The sequence below is a fragment of the Trichosurus vulpecula genome, chromosome 4, assembly GCF_011100635.1.
Source record: "Trichosurus vulpecula isolate mTriVul1 chromosome 4, mTriVul1.pri, whole genome shotgun sequence".
NCBI lineage: Eukaryota > Metazoa > Chordata > Mammalia > Diprotodontia > Phalangeridae > Trichosurus > Trichosurus vulpecula.
Window position 1 is genome coordinate 122,493,452 of NC_050576.1, and position 27,389 is coordinate 122,520,840.

The 27,389-nt window shown below is 37.8% G+C and overlaps 1 protein-coding gene across 1 annotated transcript in view; it reads left to right on the forward strand.

Moving 5' to 3' along the window:
* Window positions 1-4,778: 4,778 nt before the first annotated feature.
* The window catches only part of RRP15 (ribosomal RNA processing 15 homolog), a 62,341-nt gene continuing 39,730 nt past the window's right edge, over window positions 4,779-27,389 (forward strand). Inside the window, exon 1 of the mRNA XM_036757274.1 lies at window positions 4,779-4,994. Coding sequence (XP_036613169.1) covers window positions 4,841-4,994 — 154 coding nt within the window. The 5' untranslated portion in view covers window positions 4,779-4,840. The remainder of the gene's footprint in view (window positions 4,995-27,389) is intronic.

Sequence of the window (27,389 nt, forward strand, 5' to 3'; positions counted from 1 at the left end):
TTAAAGCATAGAGTGGGGAGGGAGCTTATGAAAGGTGAGGGAGCTTATGAAAAATGGCATAGGTTTTTTTTTCATTAAAATAGCAAGTAAAATCATTGGCTAAGAGGCAAGGTATTGGGCATAGCATTGCGGTTTTGAGGAAAGGATATTTAGAATAGCTACTTTGGGATGCAAAAGGGTTTGAGGTTAAAAAAACCTTGCTAACAATTTGAGCTGTCCCAAAGTTGAATGGGCTAACTCAAGAGGGAGATTTTTCCTCACCATGGTGAGAACCCTGATTCAAGTGGAGATTAAATGGCTATTTGTTGGTTATGTTTTAGAAAGGTTTCTTTTTCAGGTACGAGTTGGACTAGAGGGTCTCTGAATTCTTTTTCTAATCATGAGGTTCTCTGATACCATAAAAATTGTGAATGACAAATCTGGGACTAGAACCCAGGTTTTTGACTACACTCAACAAACTATGTGCATCTGGTTTTAGCTCATTAATGTCCAGTCTTTTATCTTTATTTTTTTGTCAAGAGCTATGATTTCATCAGTGTAGAAAGCCCAATAATGAGGGAATTTTGTTCATTTATGTAGATGAACCATGGCTCTCCTACTTATAATGTTAAGGGTTTTTTTAGACTTGGTTGGTTGTTGTCCTTTGTGTTCAAAGAGGACCAAAATGACATCACTACGTTGGGGTTAAGGTAGAGTGTGTCTGACTGTGGCCGATCAGACCAATATGAAGTTGGAAGGCTCTACCACAAGTTGGGCTCAAATAGTCCATATGAATATTTGGAGTGGAGATGTCTCTAAATTTGCACATGTCACTTTTCTTTTGAGCTACTACAGTTCTGCTTTGCTCATAGAGCACAGTGCCTTTTTTGATACAGGCATGCCATACTGGGTGGTCCTGTGCCAGTGTCACTCATGTCTCACAATCAATTCCAAAATTCTTCAGAGAGACTTTGAGAATGCCCTTATATTGCTTCTTCTGACCTCCATGTGAGTACTTTTCTTGTTGAGTTCTCCATAAAATAGTCTTTTTAGGCAACTGAGTTACGTTCTCTATAGTAGAGTTTGAATGCTTGGCAAATCAGCTCGAGAAAGGACCTCAGTGTCCAGTACTTTATCTTGCCAGACTAAACACACACACATATACACATACACACATATAATTATATAAACTATATATGTACAATTATAGACTTATATAGACTATAGATTTATAGTCTATGGAGTTTTTTTATCACTAAGCTAATTTAGTATGTCATGCAATTAGTATGTCAGAGGCAGGACTTGGACCCAATACAATTCTAATAAGAATAATTCATATTTCTCTGACTCCTTGACAGTACAGTCTCCTCTTCCTCCTCTTCCTTCTGCTTTTCTTTTTATCCCCAGCACTTAGCACAATGTTTGGCACATTGTAGGTACCTAATAAATGCTTATCAACTTGTCTTGACTTCCCCACAACAACCAGGTGAGGTAGATATTATTAATATTATTTCCATTTTTACAGATGAGTAAACAGTGGTCTCAAATAAGTGACTTGCCCAAGGTCACATGGCTGATCAGTAACAGAAGTGGTGCTAACCAATGCTGTGGTGATTGTATGAATCTGATTTATCATTTTAAAAAAATATTTATTTTCCCCTCACATGTTTAAATAATTTTTAACATTTTTTTTTAAAGTTTTGGGTTCCAAATTCTATTCCTTCCTCTCCTTCTCCATCCCTGAGATGGTAAGCAATTTGATATAGGTTATACATGTATGATCATGTAAAACATTTCCCTATTAGTTATTGTGTACAAGAAGACTTGAATATTCAACAAAAGAAGGAAAAAAGGAGAAAAATAGTATGTGTCAGTCTGTATTCAGACAATATTAGTTAATTCTCTGGAGATGGATAGCTTGTTTCATCATGAGTCCTTTGGAATTGTCTTGGATCATTGTATTGCTTGAGAATTGCCACATCATTCACAATTCTTCATTGTACAATATTGCTGTTACTGTGCACAATGTTCTCCTGGTTCTACTCACTTCACTTTGCATCAGTTCTTGTAAGTCTTTCCAGGTTTTTCTGAAATCATCCTGTTTATTTCTTATAGCACAGTAATATTCTATCACAATCATATACTGCAACTTATTTAGCCATTCCCTAAATGATGGGCATCACCTCAATTTCCAATTCTTAGCTACTACAAAAAAAAGCTGCTATACCTATTTTATACAAATAGGTCCTTTTCTTTTTCCTTTTTTTTTTTTTAAATCTCTTTTGGATATAGACCTAGCAGTGATATTACTGGACCAGAGCGTATGCACAGTTTTATAGCCCTTTGGGTATAGTTCCAAATTGCTCCCAGGATGGTTAGATCAGTTTACAACTCCACCAACAGTGTAGTAATGTCTCAGTTTTCCCACATCCCTTCCAACATTGAACATTTTCATTTTTTGTCATATTAGCCGATCTGATAGATGTGAGGAGGTAAATCAGAGTTGTTTTAACTTGCATTTCTCTAATCAATAGTGATTTAGAACATTTTTTTCATATAACCATACATAGATAACTTTGATTTGTCTAAAAACTGCCTGTTCATATTCTTTCATCATTTATCAATTGGGTAATTACATGAATTCTTATACATTTGACTGTTTTTTGTATATCTGAAAAATGAGTCTTTTATCAGAGATACTTGTTGCAAAACTTTTCCCTGTTTTCTACTTTCTTTTAATTTTAGTTGCATAGGTTTAATTTGTGCAAAACCTTTTTAATTTTTTAAAATCAAAATTATCTATTTTATATTTTGTAATTCTCTCTATATCTTGTTTGATCTTAAATTCTTCCCTTATTTATAGATCTGACAGGTAAACTATTCCATGCTCTTTTTATTTGCTTATAGTATCACCCTTTATGTGTAATGATTTATTATTCTTGATGAGACCTAGAAGGCTTATTTTAAATACTGTACATTTTAAATATAGTAAAAAACAATACTGTATACCCGGTAGACTCTCAAGATTAATTAATGTTGCTTAAACTGCATGCTTGGTACCACATGACATTTAGGAATAAGAACTGATAGACAAGCATAATTTTTATTTATATAAATCAGTAAGAACCAAGAAAGAAATTGTTTACTAGGTATTTAATGTATCTGTATTCATGATTCATTGTCTTGACAACTAGTTCATAAACTTCTAGGCAGAAAGTCCTTACAACAACATTTGTTGAATAAATAAAACATACTTTTATTTATGAAGACTAAGTTCCACTGTCTTTCCACTGTTTCTCCTCAACTTTCCATTTTCCAGTCCTACTCCTAATCACAACTGGAGAAAGTCAACCATTTCATCGAGGCAGGTAGGTAGATAGAATGCTAGATTTGGAGTTAGGAAGAACTGAGTTCAAATCAGGCCCAATGCACTTTAACAAGATGTGTGATGTTAAGCAAGTCACTTAACTGCCTCAGTTTCCTCACCTGTAAAATGGGTTTCCTCATTAATAGCATCTACCTTAGGGAGGCGCTTTGAGGATCAACTGAGATAATCATTGTAACATACTTTGCAAACCTTAAAGTGCTATATTAATGCTATACATTATTATAATGTATGATTGGGAGGGATAGAGGAGATGCAATGAGAAGTGATTAAATGTAATAAAGGAGATTGGGGGGGGGTAAAGAAAAAAAAGACGGGAGACTAAGGTGTAAATGCAGAGAATGGAGGGAGAAGAGAGGAGAAGGGATAAGAAGTGACCAAGTGGTCACAGAGAAGATGAAAGGTGAGGAAAGAAAAGGAAAAGAATTTATATAACACTTTAAAATTTGTTATCTCAGTGAGGTAGGAGCTAAGTGAAGGTAAAGAGAGAGGAGCTGAGAAGAAAAAGTCATTCAAAAAGCATTTATTAAGTACTTGCTATGAACAAGACATTGTATAGCTTCTACTCTAACGGTGGAGAAAATAGGCAAATAACTTTGTGCCTACAAGATTGTGTAAATGGGACGTAATCCCAAAGGGAAGGCACTAGAAGACTTCTTCACTCCCTCTTAAAGCCAGTGCCTTCCCTCTATTGATTATCTCCATTTAAATCTTATTTGCTGCCTCCCCCATTAGGCTGTGAGTTCCTCGAAAGCAGAGCCAGGCTTTTTGTTTTTGTTTTCTTTCGTCCTTCTTAGTATCTCGAGCCCTTAGCGCGGTGCTTAGCACACTTAGGCCAAGAGTCCAGAAATATTTATTAAGAAGCTAATACGTGCCAGGCACCTAGCGCTGAGGATACAAATAGGAAAAGACATTTCTTGTCCCGTGGAGCTTACAATCTAATGAGGAAAGCAACACACAATGGAAAGCTGAAAAGTAGTGTGAAGTTTAGTGAAGTCCAAAAAGGCCAAAATAATTAATAAATAAAATTTAATTGTCTTATAAATTATAATTAATAAGCGTTAGTGGACTGGCTGGGGGGAGGGGAGAGACAGAGAAAGGCCTCCATTGAACCCTGGGACATTATTGGGAAGTAGAGGAATCGGTGAGAAGGTAAGAGACGGTCTGAAGGGAGAGACAAGTGAGGGTATAATTCAGTGGAATGAATGATCAGTTCGGGGACAGGGACGAGAGCAAGAGGAGGCAGAGAACGCACCCCGGTCTAGCCTCCTAGAGCCAGAAGCCTTTATGTTAGAGTAAAACCAGTCAAGGCTATATATAGTAAGTTGACGCTGTGCGCAGCCGCACCTTAACCTTGCCTCACCGCCGTCTCCGGAACCCAAGTCCCGGAGCCGCAGTGTCCGGAAGTAGAAATTGAAGGCACTCACTTCCGCCGAGGGAGGCGAATTCAAAGGAAACTTCCGCTCGGGCAAAAAAATGGCGGCGACCCTTTCAGATTCACGTGTTGGCTTGGGGAAGAAGCAGAAAAAGTTACGGAAGAGGAAAAAGATGAAGATGATGGAGGCGGCTTTATCGTCGGAGTCGGAGCCGGAGCCAGAGCAGAAGAGAGACAGTCCCTGCGGCCGCCGCGGTAACGGGCTGGAGGCCTGGAGGGCCTCGGGGACTGGGGAAAAGGGCCCGAAAGGAAACTGTGTCAGGGGGTGCCTGGGCTTGGAGACTCCGGGAGGTGGTGCGAGGGAGGTGGGGGTGGTCGCGTGGCTGGGCCCCCTACCCCCGTGGGTGGGGAAAGGAAAGGAAAAGGAAGGAGTGAGAAAAAGGGAAGGGGGACTAAGAAGAGAGGCGGGGGGCTCCGGTGTTATCCCCTCGAGATTCCAGCCCTGCGAGCGCCCGAGGTCTGGAGGAAATGGCCTGAACCCCACCAGTTATTTCGACAGCCGGAGTAGTTGGGCTGCAATGGACAAAGTGCTGGATTTGGCATAGGGAAGATCTGAGTTTAAATCCAACCTCAGAGGCTTACTAGCTGGGTGACCCCGGGCGAGTCGCTTAATCCCACTTTCAGCTCTTTCGTCTTTAAAAATGGGGATTAATAATGATAGCTTCCGTTCCTGACATGCACTCTTATTCCCAGTGCACTTTAAGATATGGCTCAGGCATTATCTTCTACTTGAAGTCTTTCTTGATTTTTCCCAACTGTCTGTTCCCTTTCCCCAAAAAGTATTCAGTATTTAATTGCTTTGTGTGTATTTATATGACTGGATTGCATTCTAATGGGGGTGGGAGCATACGCAACTATATTTCACATATATATTGCTTTATATGCTGTCACCCCCATCCCCATGGAGATGTAAGCACTTACTCTTGCACAGTGCCTGGAACATAAGGACACATAATAAATACTTGTTGAAACTTTTAAGAACTGTATAAACTTTAGTGATAGTTATTATTAGCCACAACACCCAGAAACACCTTCCCTGCCACGGAAGCTTTGGGGGAGATATCAAGGATGACTAGAAAGAATTCATCCTACTTTTAATAGCTTATATGTAGGGAAGGATGAAAGGAGAGCCAGGGAGAAGGTTTTGGGGACCAAGTAAACTTGTGTGCACACACATATCCATGTACACTTGCTCATAGGATTCTCTTATTTGCTCATTTATACACTTGAGGTGTAAGTGTGACTTGTCTGTTATGTCTTACCTCAATGTTATATGTAATGCTCATTTATATGCTTTTTTAATGTAGAAAATATATTGGTGCTTTTATTATCACCTCTTTTACAGATGAGGAAACCAAAGCTGAGCGGTTAAGTGATTTGGCCAGGGTCACATAGTGAGTGTCTGAGATAGGATTTGAACTTGAGTCTTTCTGGTTCCAAGTTTAGCACTCTATCCTATTATGCAACATAACTGCCCATACTAGGGATTATGAAGAATAAAGAAACTTAAAGGCCTTCTGGGAGAAATTCACTTCAACCCAGGAAGCATTTATTAAATACCTAATGTATACAGAAGTGTGTGTGTGTGTGTGTGTGTGTGTGTGTGTGTGTGTGTGTGTGTAGGGAGAGAGATCCAAAGTTTAGGTGACTGAATAAATGAAGAAGCATTTTTTAAGTGCTTATTTCACACCAGCACTGTGCTAAGCACTGGGAATACAGATAGCAGGAGCAAAGACAGTCCTTTCCCTCAAGGAGTTTACTTTCTAACGGGTTGTTCAATACACATGAGCAAAAAGAAGTGGGAAGCAAAGAGACACTTTGGTCTGGAAAGTTATCCCTTTAGGGGAGTTTGTTGACAAACCCCATCCTGCTACAGTGGCCAAGTTGATTTCATCTTCTTTGTGGTTACAGAAAGGAGGCAAGTGAGTGACAGGAAGAGGGGCATGAAAGATAGATACGTGAACAAGGTAGCTGCCCAATAGTAGTCGGGGAACAAGACCATAGGCCTCTCACCCAGCATGTACAAAGTAGAAGTATGTTCTCCACATGCAGTCATTTCCCAAATTTTGTCGTTCTTATCTCCACATCTCTTATATACATCTACTTTTTACTAACACAGCCACAGCTCTCCAGACTTCTTTCTTGGACTATTAAAGTAGCCTCCTAATTGGTCTTTCTGTCCCAGTCCAGTCCATCTTCCATATAGCTGCCAAAAATCACGGATGGGACCATGTTACTCCCCTCCGTAAGCTACAGTGACTCCTAATTAACTCCAGAGTCAACGATTAGAAGCTCCTCCTTTGAATGGAAAGTATTTATTAAACAACTTTTGTGTGCAAAGCACTTTGCTAAGCTCTAGAAATGCAAAATAAGATGGTCCCTTCTGTCAAGGAGCCCACATTCAAATCCAGAAAGAGCATGTGGGAGGTATCAGTGTCAGGCCCATCAGTCTGTGGGTGCACCAGCAAGTCAGATGATAAAACATCTTCATTTAGGCCGTTCAATAAAACCATATTTGTTTAGTTTTTTTTTTTTTTGCAGTTTTTTATTTAATATTTTTTAGTTTTCAACGTTGATTTCCACAAGATTTTGAGTTACAAATTTTCTCCCCATTTCTACCCTCCCCTCCACCCCAAGATTCTGATTGCTCCTTTCCCCAGTCTACCCTCCCTTCTGTCACCCCACTCCCTGCTGCTCTTACCCTCTTTCCCCTTGCTTTCTTGTAGGGCAAGATAGATTTCATACCTCATTGCCTGTATATCTTATTTCCCAGTTGCCTGTAAAAACTACTTTTTTTGAGCATTTGTTTTTAGAACTTTGAGTTCCAAATTCTCTCCCTTCTTCCCTCCCCACCCACCTTGTTTAGTTTTTAAAACACTTCATAACCTCACTCCATCCTCAGCCTTGTTAGAAGTTACTGCCTTTGGCCTTGTTGCTGTTTCTGACTCCAACTGTCATCTTTGTACAGGTTGCCTGTCTCCTGGTGCCTGTAATGTACTCCTTATTCAGCCTCTTGGGATCACTGAGCTCCTTCGAGACTTGAAGTAACAACTTCTCTATGAGATCTTTCCTGGTCTCATTGTCTTCCTCACTCCTACATCTCCTTCCTAAAAGTATACAAAGTGTGTATTTTGTATCGTTGGCGTGTGTTTATATATGTATGTGCATTTTGCCTCCCTCTCTTAGAATGTAAGTTTTCCATTGCTAGATCCTACGGAGGTCAGTGAGAAAAAGAAAGGCCCTCTATACACCAGAGTATTTATAGCATCGCTTTTTGTGCTTTGTGGCAAAGAACTGGAAACAAAGTAGGTGCCTGTTGTCTGGGGAAAGACTAAAAAAGTTGCGGTATGTGACTGTAATGGCATATGACACTGCTGTAAGAAAGGGTAAATATGAATACAGAAGATGGAAAGAACACGTGTGAAGTAAATTAAGCAGAACCAGTAAAAGTTTATAGACATTGACTCTTAATAATGTAAATAGAAAGAGCAGTAAATGACCCCCAAAGCAGAAATAAGCAGGCACCTTCTCCTGCTTCTTTGTAGTGATGGGAGGATGATGGGGTGGAACACTGCATGTGATATCAGATCTATTCAGTATATTGGTTAGTTTCTTTTTCTTTATTATAAGAGAATATTCTCTGGGAGTGGATGGAGGAGGGAAATGTAGATGATACAAAACAAAAAATATGGATAGCATTTTATTTTCAAAAAAGAAATGTAATCTATTTGAGGGCAAGGAACTATTTCACTTTTGTCTTTGTGTCTGCAGACCGTAGCTGTGCCTGGCACAATTGGTGCTTAATAAGTACTTAGTGATTGATTGACTACTTCTATTACTAGCTGTGAATTTACACAAATATTTAATTTCTCAGTTGGTTTCCTTATTTAAATTATAAGAAGAATGTGAATCTTCTGTTTATGTCTTACCTGAGTAATGTTCATTTATATGCATTTTTTAAAATACAGAGAATAGAAAAATAACCTAAAATTAAAAAAAAAATAAGAGGGGAAACAAAATAGCTTTTTAACTGTATTTAATTTTTACTCCATGCCAGATGTTAAGTTTGGAACAATTGACATGTAGCTTGCTGTTATTTTTTAGTTTTCTGACTTTCCACTTTCTGATTTCTTCGTTATTCTCCTGTGAAATTTTGCATTGATTTGTCAAACACTTATTATAAGGGGAGTTTGTTAAAGCTGGTTGTATGGGTGACCCTGATTTCTTGAAGCTGATTTCCCCAGTGGAATTCAAGCTCTAGCAAGTCCAACTAAGCTGGAAAGTTTTCAACTATAGGCCCAGTGATGGACTGTATTTCTGTTTTTCTAGGACCAGCCTAGCTAAATTTGAAGAGGCTTACCATCAGGTTGACTGGAGAGTGATAAATTTTTCATCCACACCAACTCTTGAAGACATCTCCTAAGCTGTATTGAGCTTGCAATTTGTGTTGCTTGAGGGAGTACTACACTGACAAAACCTCGAATACCCGAAATGTCGAAGTAAGAAGAGGTGGCAGAGGTGAGGCTTCTCCCCCTCCCACCACCTTCTCCTCTGGACAAAATTTACTTGAGGTCTTTAGAAAATTTGGGGAAATCATGGATCCTGGTTCAGGATCAAAACCCCAGGTCACTAAGAATCACATCAAGCTCTGTTGTTGTCCTAAAATGCCTTCTCGTGTATGTTTTATCCTTCAGTCTTTTCTGACCCTATTCTGCTACTAGCGAGCCTCAGTACTTGTCTCATTAGCATGACCAATTAGATTTTATTTTATTTTTTGCTCTTGCTACCTTTCCCTTCTGTCCTGGGCCCTATCTTTTGAGTTGAGATTCATTCTTGCCATGTTTGAGCAAATGGCATGTAACCCTTCTTTGGTAGTTTTTTTTTTAAAGCTTTACAAATATACCCTATAGCAAGGAGAATAATTTATATGTTATAAAGATAAGTAATCCTGATCTCATGTCAATTATGGGAAGCTAGACCTTGTTCTTTCTTAAGTTCCATTTCTTTCTTCAATTCTAGAACTTTTCCATGGTCAGCCAGTTCATTCCTGTCTGGGTTAGATTTTAATTCACTTTAAGTTTTGTTTCTGTTGGATTCACTTTGGCAAAGTTATTGTTTCCCCTCCCCTAGCTCTGAGGGTCTGTTACCTTCAGTATGCTACCCTGATATCTTTGTGACTACCCTGTAGTGTTACCCTGGGAAAAATAATAATCGATATATGTGTATATGTTTTTCTGTCTCTCTTGTCTGTCTGTTTGTGACTATTGTTCTGTCTAGGCAAAGTGCCAGGTTTGCAGTGAGAAACATCTAGATTCAAATTTGACCTTTGACGTTAATCTCTCTGAACATCAGTTTCTTTATCTGTAAAAACAAGAAAATAATACCCGTAGGACTAACTCACAGAGTTGTTCTAAAATCCTAGAGAAAGAAAGTACATACATTTAAAGGTAAATGCTTTACATATATTATCTTTTGTGAGCCTTACAACTCTTTGAGTTGGTGCTACTGGCATTATCATCCTCCCTATTTTTACCGCTGAGGCTCAGTATTAAAGGTAGGATTTGAACCCATATATTCTTTACTCCAGTCCAGCATTCTATCCCTTGAACCATACTGTTACCTTGACTATTTGGCCTCCATAGAATTCTACTATTGTATGAAGAAGAGGGAAGTTGTGTATGTTACCTTCTCATGGAGATGTAGTGAACATTTTTAAAGCACCTGATAAGAGCAGGGTTGGCTGTGTATGCTGTTTGATGCTGGATGTCATATGAAGATACATAGTTTTAAGGAAATTGTGATACTTGTTCTTGGAAATTGCTTCTGGGCTTTCTTGGTGAAATTACCTTCTCTATCTATGTTGTCCTGGACTTCAAGGACCCTTTTTTAGGAGCTATGTGACTCTAGACCCAACATGTCCAAAACGGAACTTTTGATATTTCTCCTGAAACTCTTCCTTTTACAGACTTTTCTCTTACTGTCAAGGGCACCCACCATCCTTCCATTTATCCAGACTCAAAATGTAGGTGTCATCCTAACTCTCTCACCTCACATATCCAATGTGTTGTCAAGTCCTGTAGATTACCTTCATAACATCTCTAGTATATATTTCTTCTTTGACATAGCTGCCATACTGGTATAGGCCCTCATCACCTCAAGCCTGGACTTTTCACATTAACTTTCTGGTTGGTTTCTGTGCATCAAGTCTCTTCCCTACACCAGTACATTTCCCACCCAGCTGCCAAAGTGATCTTCCTAAAATTCCAGTCTAACCATGTCACCTGTCTACTCAGTAAACTCCAGAGTCTCCCTCTTACCTTAAGGATCAAATATGAAATGCATTTAAAGCCCTTCACCACTTTGCCTCTTCCTGCATTTCTAGTGTTACTACACTTTATTCTCTTTTGTGTACTTTGCAGTCTACTGACTGGCCTTCTTGCCATTCCCTGCATATGCTATTCCATTTCCTGACTCTGACTGGGTCCCTTTTCATTGGCTGTCTGCCACGCCTGGAATGCTTTCCCTCTTCTACCTCTGGCTTCCTTTAAAGCTCAGCTTAAGTCCTACCTTCTTTATGAAGCTTTTCTTAGTCCCCCTTAATTCTGGTGCCTTCCCAGTGAGATTACCTCCCATTTAAACTGTACATATCTAGTATGTATGTATTTGTTTGCATGTTATCTCCCATATGAGAATGTGAACTTCTTGAGGGTTGAGGTTGGGTTTGCCTTTCTTTGTTTCCGCAGTATTTTGCGTAGTGCCTAGCACGCTGCTTAATAAATGTTTGTTATTTATTGACTTGACCAGGAAGCCAGGTTTCTATGATCCTTTCCTAAACTGAGCTGTTATTTTGATTGTGTCCTTGTTTTACTTCCTTTGGCGTTCAATTGACTGGTCCTAGGATGACTGGGCACTGTTTCTTTCTGGCCAGCTAATGACGCCAGTGATGTCTGCTTCATTTTTGCTTCATTTTTCAGACAGCATATAATACCATTCTCTTTCACATGGCTTGGCAGTATAACATTTTATAACAATAAAAGTTTCCTAAATAATAATAAAGGTGTCACAATAAAAGTTTCCTGAAGAAATGATTGTCATTAACCTTCAAAACCCCTAAAAATACTAAATGTTCTTCAGGATTTCCACAAAAATTAAATAGTATCTTTTCCTGCTTGTAATTAAAATGTGCTTTTCCATAAGCAGTAGTTTTGGAGAAAACCTATCTTTTGGATTTCTGTTTAATTTTTTCATAAGATGTACTTCTAAAAATTTCTGACAGCTTACAAAGCTAAAAAATAATGTATGAAAAGGCAGTTGGGGATAAAACTAAAATAAAAACGATGTAAGAAGAGCACAGGGGATAACTTATCAGGCCCTTGAGATGAATTAATTGCTGTTGTTGGGCACTAATTTTGCTTCTTAAATTTCTTGGCCAAGGCAAAAAGGGACACCTTTTAAGTTGCATAATGTTTGTCGGCCTGCAGAGATGAGCTTTTTTTCCGGAACCAAATTCAAAGAAGAGTATTTTGTATGAACCCTTGTATACATGGTGAGAACAGAGTGAACAGTGTCTGCCAGTATGGTTTTACAGAAGATATGCAAAAGCTCCTTGGATTTATAATCTTGCATTCGGCTTCTGTGAAACCTGAGGGCATAACATTAAATTAATAAACTCAGTCATTAAGCTCAGAAACAAAAGGTTGCAGAGGTCTATCTTTTGGTTCACAGTTAGTAGCAAGCACTTAAAGCCACTAAGTGTGGTGCTTTTTTGAAAGGTTATGGTTAGACTAGAGAAATGCATCTGAGAACATTAGATTGGGAGTGAGGAAGACTTAGGTTCTAGATCCAGCTCTGCACCAACTCTTACTGTGACTGTGGGCTACTTCCTTTATTTTCAGGGGTCTCTTCTCATTTTAGAAATCCTGTAAGTCTTAAGACCTTGAGGTCAAGGGAAAGTGCTTGAGAAAATAAAGCTCAAGGAATTTGCTTTGCTTTTTTTTTTTTTCTCTAGCTTGTGTCTGGCTTTATCCTTGTATTAACAAGGATAAAATTTGGAGAATTTAGAGGAATGGGTAGTGGGCATGCCTGTTAGACTGTTTCCACCTGTGCTATCTTTTTTCAGATGTCCTTTCTCAGGTACGTAAAGTAAGAGTTGTTTTCTTTAGGTACTAGTCTTTCTCTGGGTGCTAGTCTTGAGTGGAACCAAAGTTATCATTGTGTTACGTTAGTTTAAGAGCTGAACTCATGTTCTTGCTTAGCTAGACGCCATGGCTGTGAAAAGATACAGCTAACATCTTCCTTAGGAAAATAAATTTTTTTTCTTTTAAAATATGTATATAAATGTCTGTCAAAGACTGCAAAATATCATAGACTGTTTTAGCCCGAAAAAATTAGGGTGGGATTGGGGCACGTGTTACCAGTTGACCCATTTTTTCTATTGCAGAACCTTAGTATGGCTCCTATGGAGGGTCTGGTTTTAAATAAGACTATATATCTTGATGGGAAAGAACACTGGACCTGGAGTTAGAAAGACCTGAGTTCAAATTTGTTTCAGGCACTTATTAGCTGTGTGATCCTGGGAAGTCGCTTGTGTCTGATTCAGTTTGCTCACCCATAAAATAGGGATAAAATAGGGATGAATTAGATAATTTTTGTATTGAAATTGTAAATCGTAAAATACTATATAAATGCTGTCTGTTATTATTGCTAAAGTGAAATAACTTCACCCCCAGTTAGTTGAATAGATTAACTTGTTCCATAGATTTATTTGTGATTGACCATTTGCATCTTGGAGAATGTCTATCATGTACCACTGTTTTAGTTTTGGGGCTAAGAAGATGCTCTTTTTCAAATAGTCAACTTATATTACTGCTACTTTAAGCCTGTGACAATAAAACTATATCATCAAGGCAGAGGAGAATGTTTGTCTTAATGAATAATAGTAGCGATTGATAATAGAATATTTAAGATTTGTAAGGCAATTTACATACATTATTTCATTTAATCATCATAACAGCCTATGAGATTTTCCTGTTTGCTTTAGCAGAAAGACATCTTAAATTCATACAATATCTGTACCATGTTGCTTGGATATCAAAATGAGATATCTCTATTTTGTACCATTTAAGTTTGGAATTGATTATCTCTTTATCTCAACTCTTATTTTAGAATTACATTATTCTAGAAATCTGAATATATATTAATAGGCTATATTGAGATTGTGGCATTTGGTCCATATATGTTTTCTACATACTGAATAGATCATAACCTCTATTGTAACCCATACTTGAACAAGAACTCTAAAGTATACTGGGCAGTAGTCGTCATCCACCCTTTGCTTGAAGAACTCAAGTGAATGGGATTCCAACACCTCGCAAGGTAGCCCATTCCTCTTTGGATAGCTCTAATTTTTACGAAGCTTTTCCTTACAAATCCAAATTTGCCTCTTTGTAACTTCCTCTCTTTACTCCTAATTCTTCCCTCTTGGGCCATATAGAACAAAGCTAATTCTTATTCAAAATATTTGAAGATATTTCTCTAAATCTTTCCAGGCTAAACAAAATAGCCTTTTCTTCTGTACCATGGTCTTAAAGCTCTTCATACTTTTTGCACTCTTCTGGACATTTTCTAACTTTAGGCTGTAGTTCCTAAAACGTGGCATCCAGAACTGAACTCGGTAATTCAAATGTGAGCTAACCACAGAGCAGAATACAGAGAATCCATCACCTCCTTAGTACCTCTCTTAGTGGTACCTAAAATCTGCCCTATCATACCCTTGTTTCATTTTCACACTTATCTTCCCATGCTTCCTTCATCTTGGAGTTGTGAAACTTGCATTTTTTAGCCCAAGTGGAAGACCTTACATATCCCTGTTAAATTTCATCTTATTAGATTCAGCCCAGTGTTCTGGTCTTTCATTATCTTTGAATCTTGTTTCAGTTTAGAACTGATGGACCCTTCATTTTGCAGATGAGAAAACTTGAGGCCATTGCCCCAAGCCACATAGGTCTGGGCAGCAACTTCAGGATTTAAACTCTAGTCTTCTCATATCAAACCTAATGCAGACCTTTTGCTGCATCCAGTGTGTCCAGCCATGCTTTGTATCTTTGGGTCATCTGAAGATTTGGTAAATGTGCTATTTATTCTTTTATCTAAGTAATTGATAAAAATGTTTGATAGCACAGGACCAAACTCACATTCCTAGGGCACTATGCTGGAGATTTCCTTTTGGCTTGATTTTGAAACATTTCTACCTATAACAGATCATTTTGGGGGCCTTTTGCGGTTTTAAGTGTGGCTAGAGCTCCTGGTTCTCAGACATGGAGGTCCCTTGAATCTAGAGAATTTGGAGAGATAGTCATGGGATTGTATAGTTGCATGAAGTAAGTTGTCAGTAAAGATTTATGCCTCTATAATTTAAAGTGACAGTGGAGCAGAGTCTTAATCCTCAGATCTCAATCGACTAATCAGGAAATTGTAGTGATCTTGTATGTCAACAGGTCATGTCATGTACCTGTGATTTCTTTAATTAGTTTGGGAAGCTCTGCAATTTCCTCACATTCCATCTCTTGAAGGAGGCCTTTCCTAACCCCCCAATAACTAGTGCCTTCCTCTCTGAAATGATCTCCTGTCTATTCTGTATATGCCTTGTATGGATCTAGTTATTTACATGTTGTCTCCGCCACTAGAATGTGAGCTTCTTGAGGACAGGTACTGGTTTTGCCTTTTTTTCTATGCCTGGTGCTTAGCACAGTGCCCAGAACATAAGTAGGCACTCAATAAACACTTGTTAACTGACTGCCTGTCATTGGAGAGATGCTTTTTCTGTATCAATCTTTCTTTGTCTTAATAATCTAACAGTTTTAATTGTTATGCATAGAGAGATGAAGGGTTCAGAGTCAGTTAAAGAAAAGACGATCATTTTCAGCTTTAGCTTTAGGATATCTGTCCCATAGGCAGAGATGTAAGCAGTTAAGTGCTGATTTGTTAGATAATTAATTCTGATCCCTTGGTTATAGATTCTCATATGCTGTCATTTAAAGGTTGTAGTCATGGATTTGACCAAATATTCCCCTTTTAATTCTTCAGTTATTACTGGAGAGCTATTTAGCCATTCAGTTTTTAGCATGTCATCAAAACCCTGAGGCACAGTTTCTTCAGTTGTAAAATTAAAGGAGGTAGGCAAGTATGAAAACTTAGGTTTCATATTGGTTAATTGACCTGCGTGGTGTATTTAAGGTTTATTGTAATATCTACCACATATGTGTGTAGTACATATGTTCTACACACACACACACACACACACACACACTCTATCAAATTGGGTTAAAATCAGTCAACTCAAGTTATTGACTAGAAAAATCTGAAAAGTTTAATAATTAGGATACAGTTAAATCTGAAGTATTTCATTATGAGGATATTTCTGAGTTATGAAGTAACTCATGTCTCCGATATAGGGAGTTGATGTGCTAAAGGTTTAGCACAATATAAATAACTTTAAGAGTACACTATTCAGGAAAAAAACAAAAATTCCATTGCTACTGAATCAAGCCAGGTAAACTAAAATAGTGGCTCTATAATGTCATGTTATGATTGTCCCTAACTGTAACTTCAACCTATGTGGAAAAAGTGAGCAATGGTAATCCCATGTGCTTTGGATAATTAAAAGACTAAATTTTTCTGGGTGCACATATGAAAAATGACCCTATGCAATTGATGTACCACTTTGTAATCATCCAGTTAACTGGATCCCGTCAGGCATTTCTTCACTTTTGATAAACTTCAAAGCTGTATTTAGGATGTAAAATACTAACAGATAAATGTGCTTTTCATTTAACTGTAGCCTACAGAATCCTTCATATTTCGTATTGCTTAAAATAGCAAGGAAACATGCCCCAGAAATGAAGTATGTCACCATCCTACTTGAAAGATTTAGGGGTTTATAGGACAGGCTCCAGGAAACAGACTACTTATGCTGTATCTCCTGTAGCTCTGCTCAAACAACATATGTAATGACATCTGAATTTAATGCTGTTATCCCATGGTAGCACTTCAGTTATATTTCTGGTAATTCCATGGAATCTGGATGACTTCATGCCTTTCAAAAGAAAAAGTTGAAATTTAAAGCAGCCATTAACTTTAAACATCTTGAGTTTAGTAGTAATTGGTAGAAGAGACCATGTAACGAGATCAGAACAATTTGCTATTGTGATGGTAGTAGGGGACTATAGAATCATAGTTATCACTGTAAGATACTTGTAAGTATCAATGTTGCAAAATATTAATTAGAATATATATGATGGGGTGGTATTGATGGAGGGTATTTTGATTATCCTGATTATTTAATTACCTTGATTATTTGAACCCTTTGTTTAGCTGAAGATTTTTTAAAACTTTCCTAACTTATTAAGGAAAATATAGTAAAATGATGGAATCTTTAATGAATTAACTTTTCAGTGCTTCAGTATTGTCATGAACACCAGTACATGTACAGAAAATGGAATGGTCGGTGTAGAATATGTAGGATAAGGCAACACCAAATAATTTTGTCACTTGGTAGTTGTTGCTACTTGTCCCCAAGACAGAATTTTAAAGTAGGGGGTATTCTTGACATTTCCACATCTGCATTTCTTCTCACCTCTCCAACCTTCTGGAACCCTTTCCCTTTGTGCCTAAGTGACAGGTACTGTCATATGGAGCTCGAGTTATACAGAGCAATTATCAAGAACATTTCCTTTGCATACAAAGAGAAAAATGAAAAAAAAAGACTGTGAAGCGTGAAATGGGCAGAACCAAGAGAATTTTTTATAAAGTAATGGCAGTATTTTTTTAAGAACAACTTTGAATGACTAAATCATTTTGACTAGCGTAAGTACCCGAATGAACTACAAAGGACATATGAAGGAAGATGCTGTCTGCATCCAGAGAAAGAACTGATAGAAGTATGTATAGAATGGTTTTACAGATGTATATACATATATATATATGTATATATATATATGTATAGATGTATATATCTACACGTGTGTGTGTGTATTACACATATACCCATACATATTCGTGTCTAATTGTAGCCATCTCTAGGGTGGGGGAGGAGGGAAAAATGGGAGGAAAAAAGAAAGTTACATAATTTTATTATATATTTCAAAGGAATAGCAATTTGTGCATAATAGATTTACAGTTTCATGTTCAATCTTTTTTTCTATTCTATTATGTTATGGAAATGCTTGTTTTATTAAGTTCAGAATAAGATAATTTTTTTTTTAAAAAAGGAACTTAGAGTGGATTGTTTATCTCTAACTTAGTTACAGCTCCTAAGGGGCAAAAACTTAGCTTTCTGCCAGTAACCTCATGTATATCTCATATCAAACCTGAAAAGGATCTGACGAATCTGCCTAGAAAGCAGTGGCAAGAGGCAGCAGCCAAAGGTGTCAGCTTTCAGTTGAGTGCTGGACTTGGAGCTTGGTGGCTCAGGGGCTAGAGTGCTGGACTTAGAGTCAGGCTGAACTGAGTTTGAGTCCCACCTAAGACAATTACTAGCTGTCATCCTTAATAAGTCTCTAACTCTTTCAACCTCAGTTTCCTTAACTGCAGGGTCTTTTGCAGTACTAGAGGGTCACAGAAGCTCCGAGTTGTAAGGAGTCCTCAGGCCATCCTCAACCTCTAACTGAGCAGGAATCCCCTGAAAAAAGTTAAATGGCCTTGCTTACAACCCAGAGATGGTGAACTCAGTAATAATAGCTAGTATTTGATAGTGCTTTAAGACCTTTACCAATATTATCTCATTTGAAGAATTAAATCACAACAGTGGGAGGTAAATGCTATTGTTATCTCCATTTGGCAGATGAGAAAACTGAGATTAACAGGTTAAATGACTTGCTCAAGGTCGCAGAGCTACTAACTGTCAGAGGCAGGAGGATTTGAACTCAGAGCTTCCTCAGTCCACGGTATCCACTGAGCCACCCAGCCTCCAGGAGGTGCTTACCCACTTAGGCACCCTGTTCCAGTTTGGGATATTTCTGATTGTGAGCATGTTTTTCTTTATATCAAGCCTAAACTTGCCATTTTGCAATTTTTCATTCATTCAGCATGCCTCTATCAGTGCTTGCTCTTCCCCAGGCATTGCAATAGGTGTTGGGGGTAAAAAGACAAGAAAGAAATCCTTCCTAACCTGAAGGAAATTACATCCATTTTTGAGGGGGTGAGATAAGGGGGGAATGACATAAATGCTGAAAATAAAATACGAAATATGTACAAAGTAGTTCTGAAGTGAGGGCACTAGCAGCTTCAGGTACAGTCATAGCTTGATGGAAATCTGGGTAAACTCTGCACAAAGTAGCACTGGAATTGATATTCGAAGGAATGTAAGGATTCTCAGAGGAGGAGGTGAATACAGAATGTTCCAGGGATGGAGGGGACAGACTGGATCACATCACAGAGACTAGAGATGGGTGCAGACAGACCAGTTTATATTTTATCCTTGAGGCAAGAGAGAGCCACTGGAACTTTTTTGTTGTTGTTTTTTGCTTTTTGCAGGGGGGAAGGCAGGGTAATTGGGGTTAAGTAATTTGCCCAAGGTCACACAGCTAGTAAGTGTGTCAAGTGTCTGAGGCCAGATTTAAACTCAGATCCTCCTGACTCCAGGGCCAATACTCTACTCACTGTGCCACCTAACTGCCCCTGGAACTTCTTTATCAGAGGAGTGATATAGTCACTTGTTTTTAGGAATAAACATTTGGGAGCTTTATGGATGGTGTTTTGGAGAATGAGTGCTGGGAGGCGAATTAACCAATTCTAGTTCTACTCTCTGTGGGGAAATTAATTCTGTGGTAATCCTTCAAATATTTGAATACCACTATCATCTACACTTAGTTTCTTTTCTAGACTAAGCATCCCTAGTTTATTAAAAAAGAAAAAACAGTCTTCATATAGTATGATCATATAGCCTTCTACTGTTCTTATTGCCCTGCTATACACTTTGCAGTTTATTAGCTTCCTTAAAATGTGGTGCTAAGAACTGGGTAATATGTTTTAGATGTGGTATGTTGGAGACAGAGTGTAACCTGACTGTTGCTTCATTCATTCCTGGATACCATTTCTCTCTTAATTCAGCCTAAGAGAGGGTGTTAGTTTTCTAATGCCATTTCACGCTGTTGACTCATTAAACATGTATTCCCCCTGATCTTTTTTGTAGGAACTCTCATGCCTTCCCCAACTTGTGAAGCTGTTTTTTTTTTAAATATTTATTATTTAATATTTTTAGTTTTCAACATTGATTTCCACAAGATTTTGAGTTACAAATTTTTCCCCCATTTCTACCCTTCCTCCCTCCCTAAGATGGCATAAATTCTGTTTGCCCCTTTCCTCAGTCTGCCTTCCCTTCTATCAGACCAGTCCCCCATCCTCTTTCCCCTTACTTTCTTGTAGGGCAAGATAGATTTCTATACCCCATTGCCTGTATATCTTATTTCCCAGTTGCATGTAAAAACAACTTTTTTTTAAACATTTGTTTTTAGAACTTTGAGTTCCAAATTCTCTCTCTTCTTCCCTCCCCACCCACCCTCCTTGCAAAGACAAATAATTCAACATAGGTCACACATGTATTGTTATGCAAAACACTTCCATAATAGTCATGTTGTGGAAGACAAACTATATTTCCCTCCATTCTGTCCTGTCCTCCTTTATTCACTTTTCCCTTGACCTTGTCCCCTTTCAAAAGTGTTTGCTTTTGACTACCTCCTCCCTCAATCTGCCCTCCCTTCTATCATCCCCACCTTGTCCCCTTCCCCCCTCCTTTCCTGTAGGGTAAAATACCTGATTGAGTGTGTATGTTATTCTCTCCTTAAGTCAAATCCGATGAGAGCAAGATTCACTCATTCCCTTTCACCTGCCCCCCCTTCTCTTTCATTATAACTGCTTTTTCTTGCCACTTTTATTTGAGATAATTTACCCCATTCTATTTCTGCCTTTCTCCTTCTCCCAATATATTTCTCTCACCCCTTAATTTTATTTTATTTTTTTAGATATCATCCCTTCATATTCAACTCACCCTGTGCCCTCTGTCTATATATATGTATATTCCCTTCAACTACCCTAATACTGAGAAAGGTCTCATGAGTTATAAATATCATCTTTCCATGTAGGAATGTAAACAAAATGGTTCAACTTTAGTAAGTTCCTTATGATTTCTCTTTCCTGTTACTTTTTCATGCTTCTCTTGATTCTTGTATTTGAAAGTCAGATTTTCTATTCAGCTCTGGTCTTTTCATCAAGAATGCTTGAAAGCCCTCTGTTTTATTGAAAGTCCGTATTTTGCCCTGGAGTAGTATACTCAGTTTTGCTGAGTAGGTGATTCTTGGTTTTAATCTTAGCTCCTTTGACCTCTGGAATATCACATTCTAAGCCCTTTGATCCCTTAATGTAGAAGCTGCTAGATCTTGTGTTATCCTGATTGTGTTTCCACAATACTCAAAATTGTCTCTTTTTGACTGCTTGCAGTATTTTCTTCTTGATCTGGGAACTCTGGAATTTGGCTACAATATTCCTAGGAGTTTTCTTTTTGGGATCTTTTTCAAGAGGCAATCGGTGTATTCTTTCAATTTCTATTTTCCCCTTTGGTTGTAGAATATCAGGGTAGTTTTCCTTGATAATTTCTTAAAAGATGATGTCGAGGCCTTTTTATTTTTTTGATCATGACTTTCAGATAGTCTAATAATTTTTAAATTATCTCTACTGGATCTATTCTCTAGGTCAGTGGTTTTTCCAGTAAGATATTTCACATTGTCTTTCATTTTTTTAATCTTTTGGTTCTGTTTTATAATTTCTTGATTTCTCATAAAGTCATTAGCTTCCACTTGCTCCATTCTGATTTTTAAAGCAGTATTTTCTTCAGTGGTCTTTTGGACTTCCTTTTCCATTTGGCTAACTCTGCCTTTTAAGGCATTTTTCTCCTCATGTTCTACATTGTACCCCTTCTCAGACTCTGTGTTGACAAAGCTGACTGTCTTGCTATTTGTCGTGTAGGACGTTCCATCTCCTTTTTCTGCACTTTGGTATTTTCTCTTGCCTCCTAGAATCCTTTATGTCCTTTGAAGTTTTGCTCATGTATCACCTTCTCCATGAAGGCTTTCCTGATCCCTTTGGCTGCTAGTGACCTCACCACAAAAAATTTACCATATATTTATGTACCTGTTGCACCAATAGTGTGTTAGCTCCTTTGGGTCAGGATCTGTTTTTTTTTTGTCTTTTGTATTTGTCTTCCTATTGATGAGTCTAGTGCCTCTCACATAAGTAGATAATTAATAAGTGCTTAGTGATAGGTTAATCTCTACTCCTTTTTTTTCTCCATTGATAAATTTGTTGAACAGCACAGGGCCAGGCAGTTGGTTACTCCACTAGAGATCTCCTTTCAAGTTGGTCATCAACCATTTCTGAACTTAGTTAACTGTACCAATGCTGTAGCCCATATCTCTTCAGATTTTAACAAGAATACTTGTCAAATGCTTTGGTAATATCCAGGCAAATTATTTATATCATCCCCTGATGTCCCAATTTAGTTACCCTGTCACAAAAGGAAATGAGGTTAGACTGTTGTGTCCTCTTTTTTTTTTTTTTGATGAAGCCATTGTTTGCTCTTTGTGATCACTGCTTCTTTTCCTACATGTTCGTTCATGAACCATGCAATTAATACATCCTAGAATCTTACTGGAAGTTTCACTGGTTCCCATTCTCCCTCTTTCTTTATTCATTTTGGCCAGAGGGCCTGGGAGCCCATTTACTCTTTTCCAGTCCTGTAGTGCTTCTCTTATTCTCTGTGATCTTTTAGGGTAGGGACAGACAGTAGTCATTTTTAAAAGTTGTATTCTCTTTTTTGTTGTTAATTTAATCTTCAACAAACACAAACAGATCAATATGAAAAGAATGAAAAAGGATTGCATATGAACCCACCAGCTTCTGTCAAAATTTCTCTATTTATAGTCTCCTTGAGAACTTAAAATTTTTTTTTTCTAAAGTCAGGATCAGTGCGTGCCCTGATCAAAGGTCTGAAATCTTTCAGAGTTGTTTTCTTTTACATTATTGTGTAATCATGTAAATTATTCTCCTGGATTTACTCAACTCTCTCTGCATCAGTTTATATAAGTCTTCACAAGTTTTTGAGTCAGTTTTTCTGTTTGTTGTTTCTTAAGGCACGATAATACTCCATTACATTCAATTGCTACCGTTTTTTTTTAGCCATTTTCCGATTAATGGGCACTTACTCCCTCCCCTCTACCCTGCCCAGTTTTTCTACTACAACCAAGAATGCTGCCATAAATATGGGCCCTTTTCCTTTCATTTTGACCTCTTTGGGGCATATGCTTAATAGTAACACCAGGTTAAAGGGTATGTACAGGTTAGTCTCTGTGGTCTTTCAAGGATCACTAACAGTGGCTCAGCAGTAAGATTTAGAACCAGAAGAACTTGGAGGTAAAATACCTCCTTTACAAATGGGAAAATTGAAGCAGTGGCTCTATCTAGTTAACACACCCAAGGCACAAAAGTGTGTTTAGTGGTAGCTTTCAGATCTGAATTCATGCAGCCTCAGCACTGTACAATTCTGTTTTAAATATTTCAAGGGCTGTCATGTGAATGAAGGGTTACACTTGTTATGTTTGGCCCCAGAAGGAAGAGCAGGGAGTAAATAGTAAAAGGTTAAAGAGAGTCAGACTATTGGCTCCTATAAAGAAAACATCTTTACAGAGCTGTCCGGCAGTAGAATGGGCTACATTGGAAGGTGAATTAACTAAAGGTCTTAACTAGAGGTCATTGGGTAGATGCTGGTTTATTGCTTGAACTCAGTTACCTCAAAGGTCTTTTCAAACACTTGAATTTCTTTGAAACCTGCTTCTAAGTGTAAAAGTAAAAGATCTTTACATTTAGTTTTTCTAATTTAGTTTTTTACAAAGCTATGTTTAAATAGAACACACTTGGTAAAACTGGTTAAAAAAAAAGAAGGATGTAAGCTAGAAGAATATTTAATCTTAGCTCAGATGGTAGGTTTATCTGTCTCTTTGCAATGCCAGTGAAGATGGTCCATGACAGTTTCAGACAAAAGTAGAATGAAATTTCTTATTGCTTTATGAATTGTTTTCTGTATAGAGAAGACCTCAGTGTCTTCTCCTCTGCGTTTATTTGTCTGGAACTATTTCTCTCCTTTTCCTTGCTATTCATTCCAGAAAGAGCTTAAAGAAAGTTTCCTCAGCACCCAAATAAGATAGGCAGGGATGTGAGGAGATGATTGACTTTCCCCTCTTTCCATACTTTCCTCCCCATTAAACAAACAAAAAACAAAGTGAGACCTCTTTTCAGTTTTATTTTTCTTATTGTCAATATTTGCTCAGAGTCTGAGTAGCAGATGTGATAGAAATAGTTTTTCAGGAAGTGAACTTAAGTACAAGATAAGTATTATCTTTTGTAGTTTATAACCTCTCTTCTCCCCCCCCCCCCACCCCCCCAGTTTGGAAATAGACCTAGTTTTTAACATGGGGAATTTCCAGCAATGGATGGTAAGAGGTTGCTACTTATAGCTAAATAACACATTTTTGAAAAAAAAATTATTTAGAAAACAGTAATTTAGTCATTATATGCAGTAACTATTGTTTGTATACAATGTATATTGTAACTAAATGATAGTTTAGTTGATGTATACGTGTGGAATATGGGGCAATGGAATTAGAAAATGGGCTTTTGAAAATACTGAAATATTTGAAGGAACTGTAATTTCTTAGGTAAGAGTGTTTACCAACACAGATTGTAAACCTTCTGTGTCTTTGTAGACTATAAGTTGCTATGGTAGAAAAATCAATCATACAGTTTTCAGCTGTCTAGTGATAAGCCCTCTAAATATAACTCTGCTTACCCTTAGATGAGTGACATGTTTCTCTGTTCCTAGGCCTGTCCTCAAAACCTTTCTAACTTTGTACCTTCATGGCCTCAGACTAGGATTTTAGTTTACAAATATTGAAACTTTGGGCAGCTAGGTAGCACAGTAGATAGAGTTTGGGACTTGGAGTCAGGAAGACCTGGGTTCAAATTAGGCCTCAGACAGTTACTAACTTACAAGACACTTCATTTCTGTTTGCCTCAGTTTCCTTATCTGTAAATGGGAATAATAATAGTGCTTATTATCAGGGTTGTTGTAAGGATCAAATGATACGATAATTATAAAGTGCTTAGCACAGTGTCTGGCACATGGTAAGTGCTATATAAGCTAGCTATTATTATCATTATTGGTATTATCTTCATCATCATTATTTGATCTGTTGAGTGACCATAAAGTTTTAGGTATAATGTGCAAAACATATAAGTGGGTGTGCTATGCACAGTGTCCCAAACATTGTCCCAAAGGTAAATAGCCTTGATTTGAAAGAAGAAAAAGATGGGAGGAGGGGCAAAGGTATGGGGGAGAAGGAGAAAGGTGGAAGAGAGAGTAATTAAGCATAGTAATTAAGCATATAGTCTTCAGTATTAAGCAACTTTTGTAGTATAGCTGGAAAGGACTAGTTTTATCAGATGCCATTTGTGAATTGCTCAGGACAAAACACTAGGTGTCAGTGTTGTAGTTTTAACATTTTGCCAGAAACTTGTTTGTCAGGGATCTTTTACTTTCAGGCACCAGAATACACCTTAAATGATGGACATGATCTCTTAATGGATCACTTGACCTTGCTACTTAAGAAGAAGGGGAAAAGCTTATTTACTTTTTGATTATATCTTGTCTTGAAAACATCCTCTTTGACTGTGGGAAATAAATATTAGCAAATTACTTAGCCTTATGTTTATACTTAAGCTGCAGATTGTGTCCTTTAGTTTACTACATTCATAAATACTCCGGAGAAAGATAATGTTTGAATTTCACAAGTATGTGTGAATTAAGAGTCATTGTAGAAAGATTTCTCAGCAGGAGGATTCCCTCTTCAAGGGTGGGGAACCTACAGCCTTGAGGCCACATGTGGGCCCTCTTAAGTCCTCCGGTTCAGCCCCTTGATTGAATCCAAACTTCATAAAACAAATTTGTTTGGACTCAGTCGAAGGGCTGCACTTGAGGACCTAGAGGCCACATATGACCTCGAGGCCACAGGTTCTCCACCCGGGCTCTAGATAATTATTTTTTGGGCCATTTACCCCATGAAATAAGCCCAAAAAAGGCCCTCATTTCATTTGAGGAAGTGAAGTTGAAGCTGTTCAGTGGCTGCTTCTTACCCTTGTTCTTTCTCCTAACTTATGCTGATCTTGCCCATTGCCCTTACCAGTTGATAGTCTGATTGTCTTTAGACAGCTAATTCTGATATGGCTCCCACATCAGTAACAGGTCCTTTCTTGTCTATTGAGATACAGTTAGATTCATGCATTGGGATGTTTGGTGCTCATTCAGCCCAGCACCTTCCAACTCTCTTTTGGTAGATTATTGTCTGCCTAGGTAATAAACAGAGGGATATATATTCCCCATATGTGTTAGCTGATGTCATGTAAAATATCTTGTTCAGCGTTCCCCTTGACAGTCATATCCCTCTGTAGGGGGTGAAGCCCTCAGGATATACCTGTTTAATGGTAATGCATATTGATTGCATCAAGCCTCAAAATATTTTAGGGCTTCTTCAGCGAGATCACAATTATAGAAAGGAAATTAGTCCAGTGAACTCTGTGGAAAAAACTAAATGGAGTAAAAACTGCTTATTTTCCAGAATATAACATACAGTTTTAGAGTCAGTCCATTGAAGAGAAACGTGCTATGCTCGGACAGCAAACTGGGCTCCAGATTGAATGGTAGGAAGGGTGGGAGCATGCTGGATTGAACTTGGGAAATTGCACAATCTTTTCAGTGATGCCCAATTACTGTCCAGTGGGAGGAAAAAAGATCCATCTTTTAAACAGTAATATTCCTTTGGTGGGGTTGTATGGCTACAAATCTTAACACCAACGCTGAAAAATTAGAATTGCAGTGGAGAGATGCACAGTGGAGACATATCAATCACAGCACATTTTCAGTGATAACCCATGTGCAAAAAAGTAGTATTAAGTGATATAGTTGAGGAAAAAATTGCAAAGAGATGGTAGGCTGGTCAGGTAATTTGAGGGTTTACACATGAACAGTTCAAGTTACAGATGGTATCCTTAAAATGTAAAAAGATCTAGAGCAATGTTGGTTAAATCCTCTGGGGAATTGAATTGTAGGAGTACATTGATAAGAATCATACAGAAGGTTTCTCCTGGTACCTTTGGAGGGAATGGATGGAATAAAAGATCCATTGCAATTTTGAAGTGTGGATTGTGGGATTTATTAGTATTTCTAAGCAAGGATTAAAACTTCTTGTTTTCATGATGTTGGGAGTTGCATGATGCCAAAAGGTTCCATATCTTAAAATTATTAAATGAATATCTTTTATTCCAGAACTTAAAAATAAAACCCTAGTTAATGGGATTTACTGTCACTTTAGTTACTCTCTAGTAATGTCCACATTTAGCCATTAGCATTTGGTAATTACTACTAATACATTTATATAGTTGTGGCATAAACTACTTTAACTTTATGAATTAGATATTACAGCTAGATAC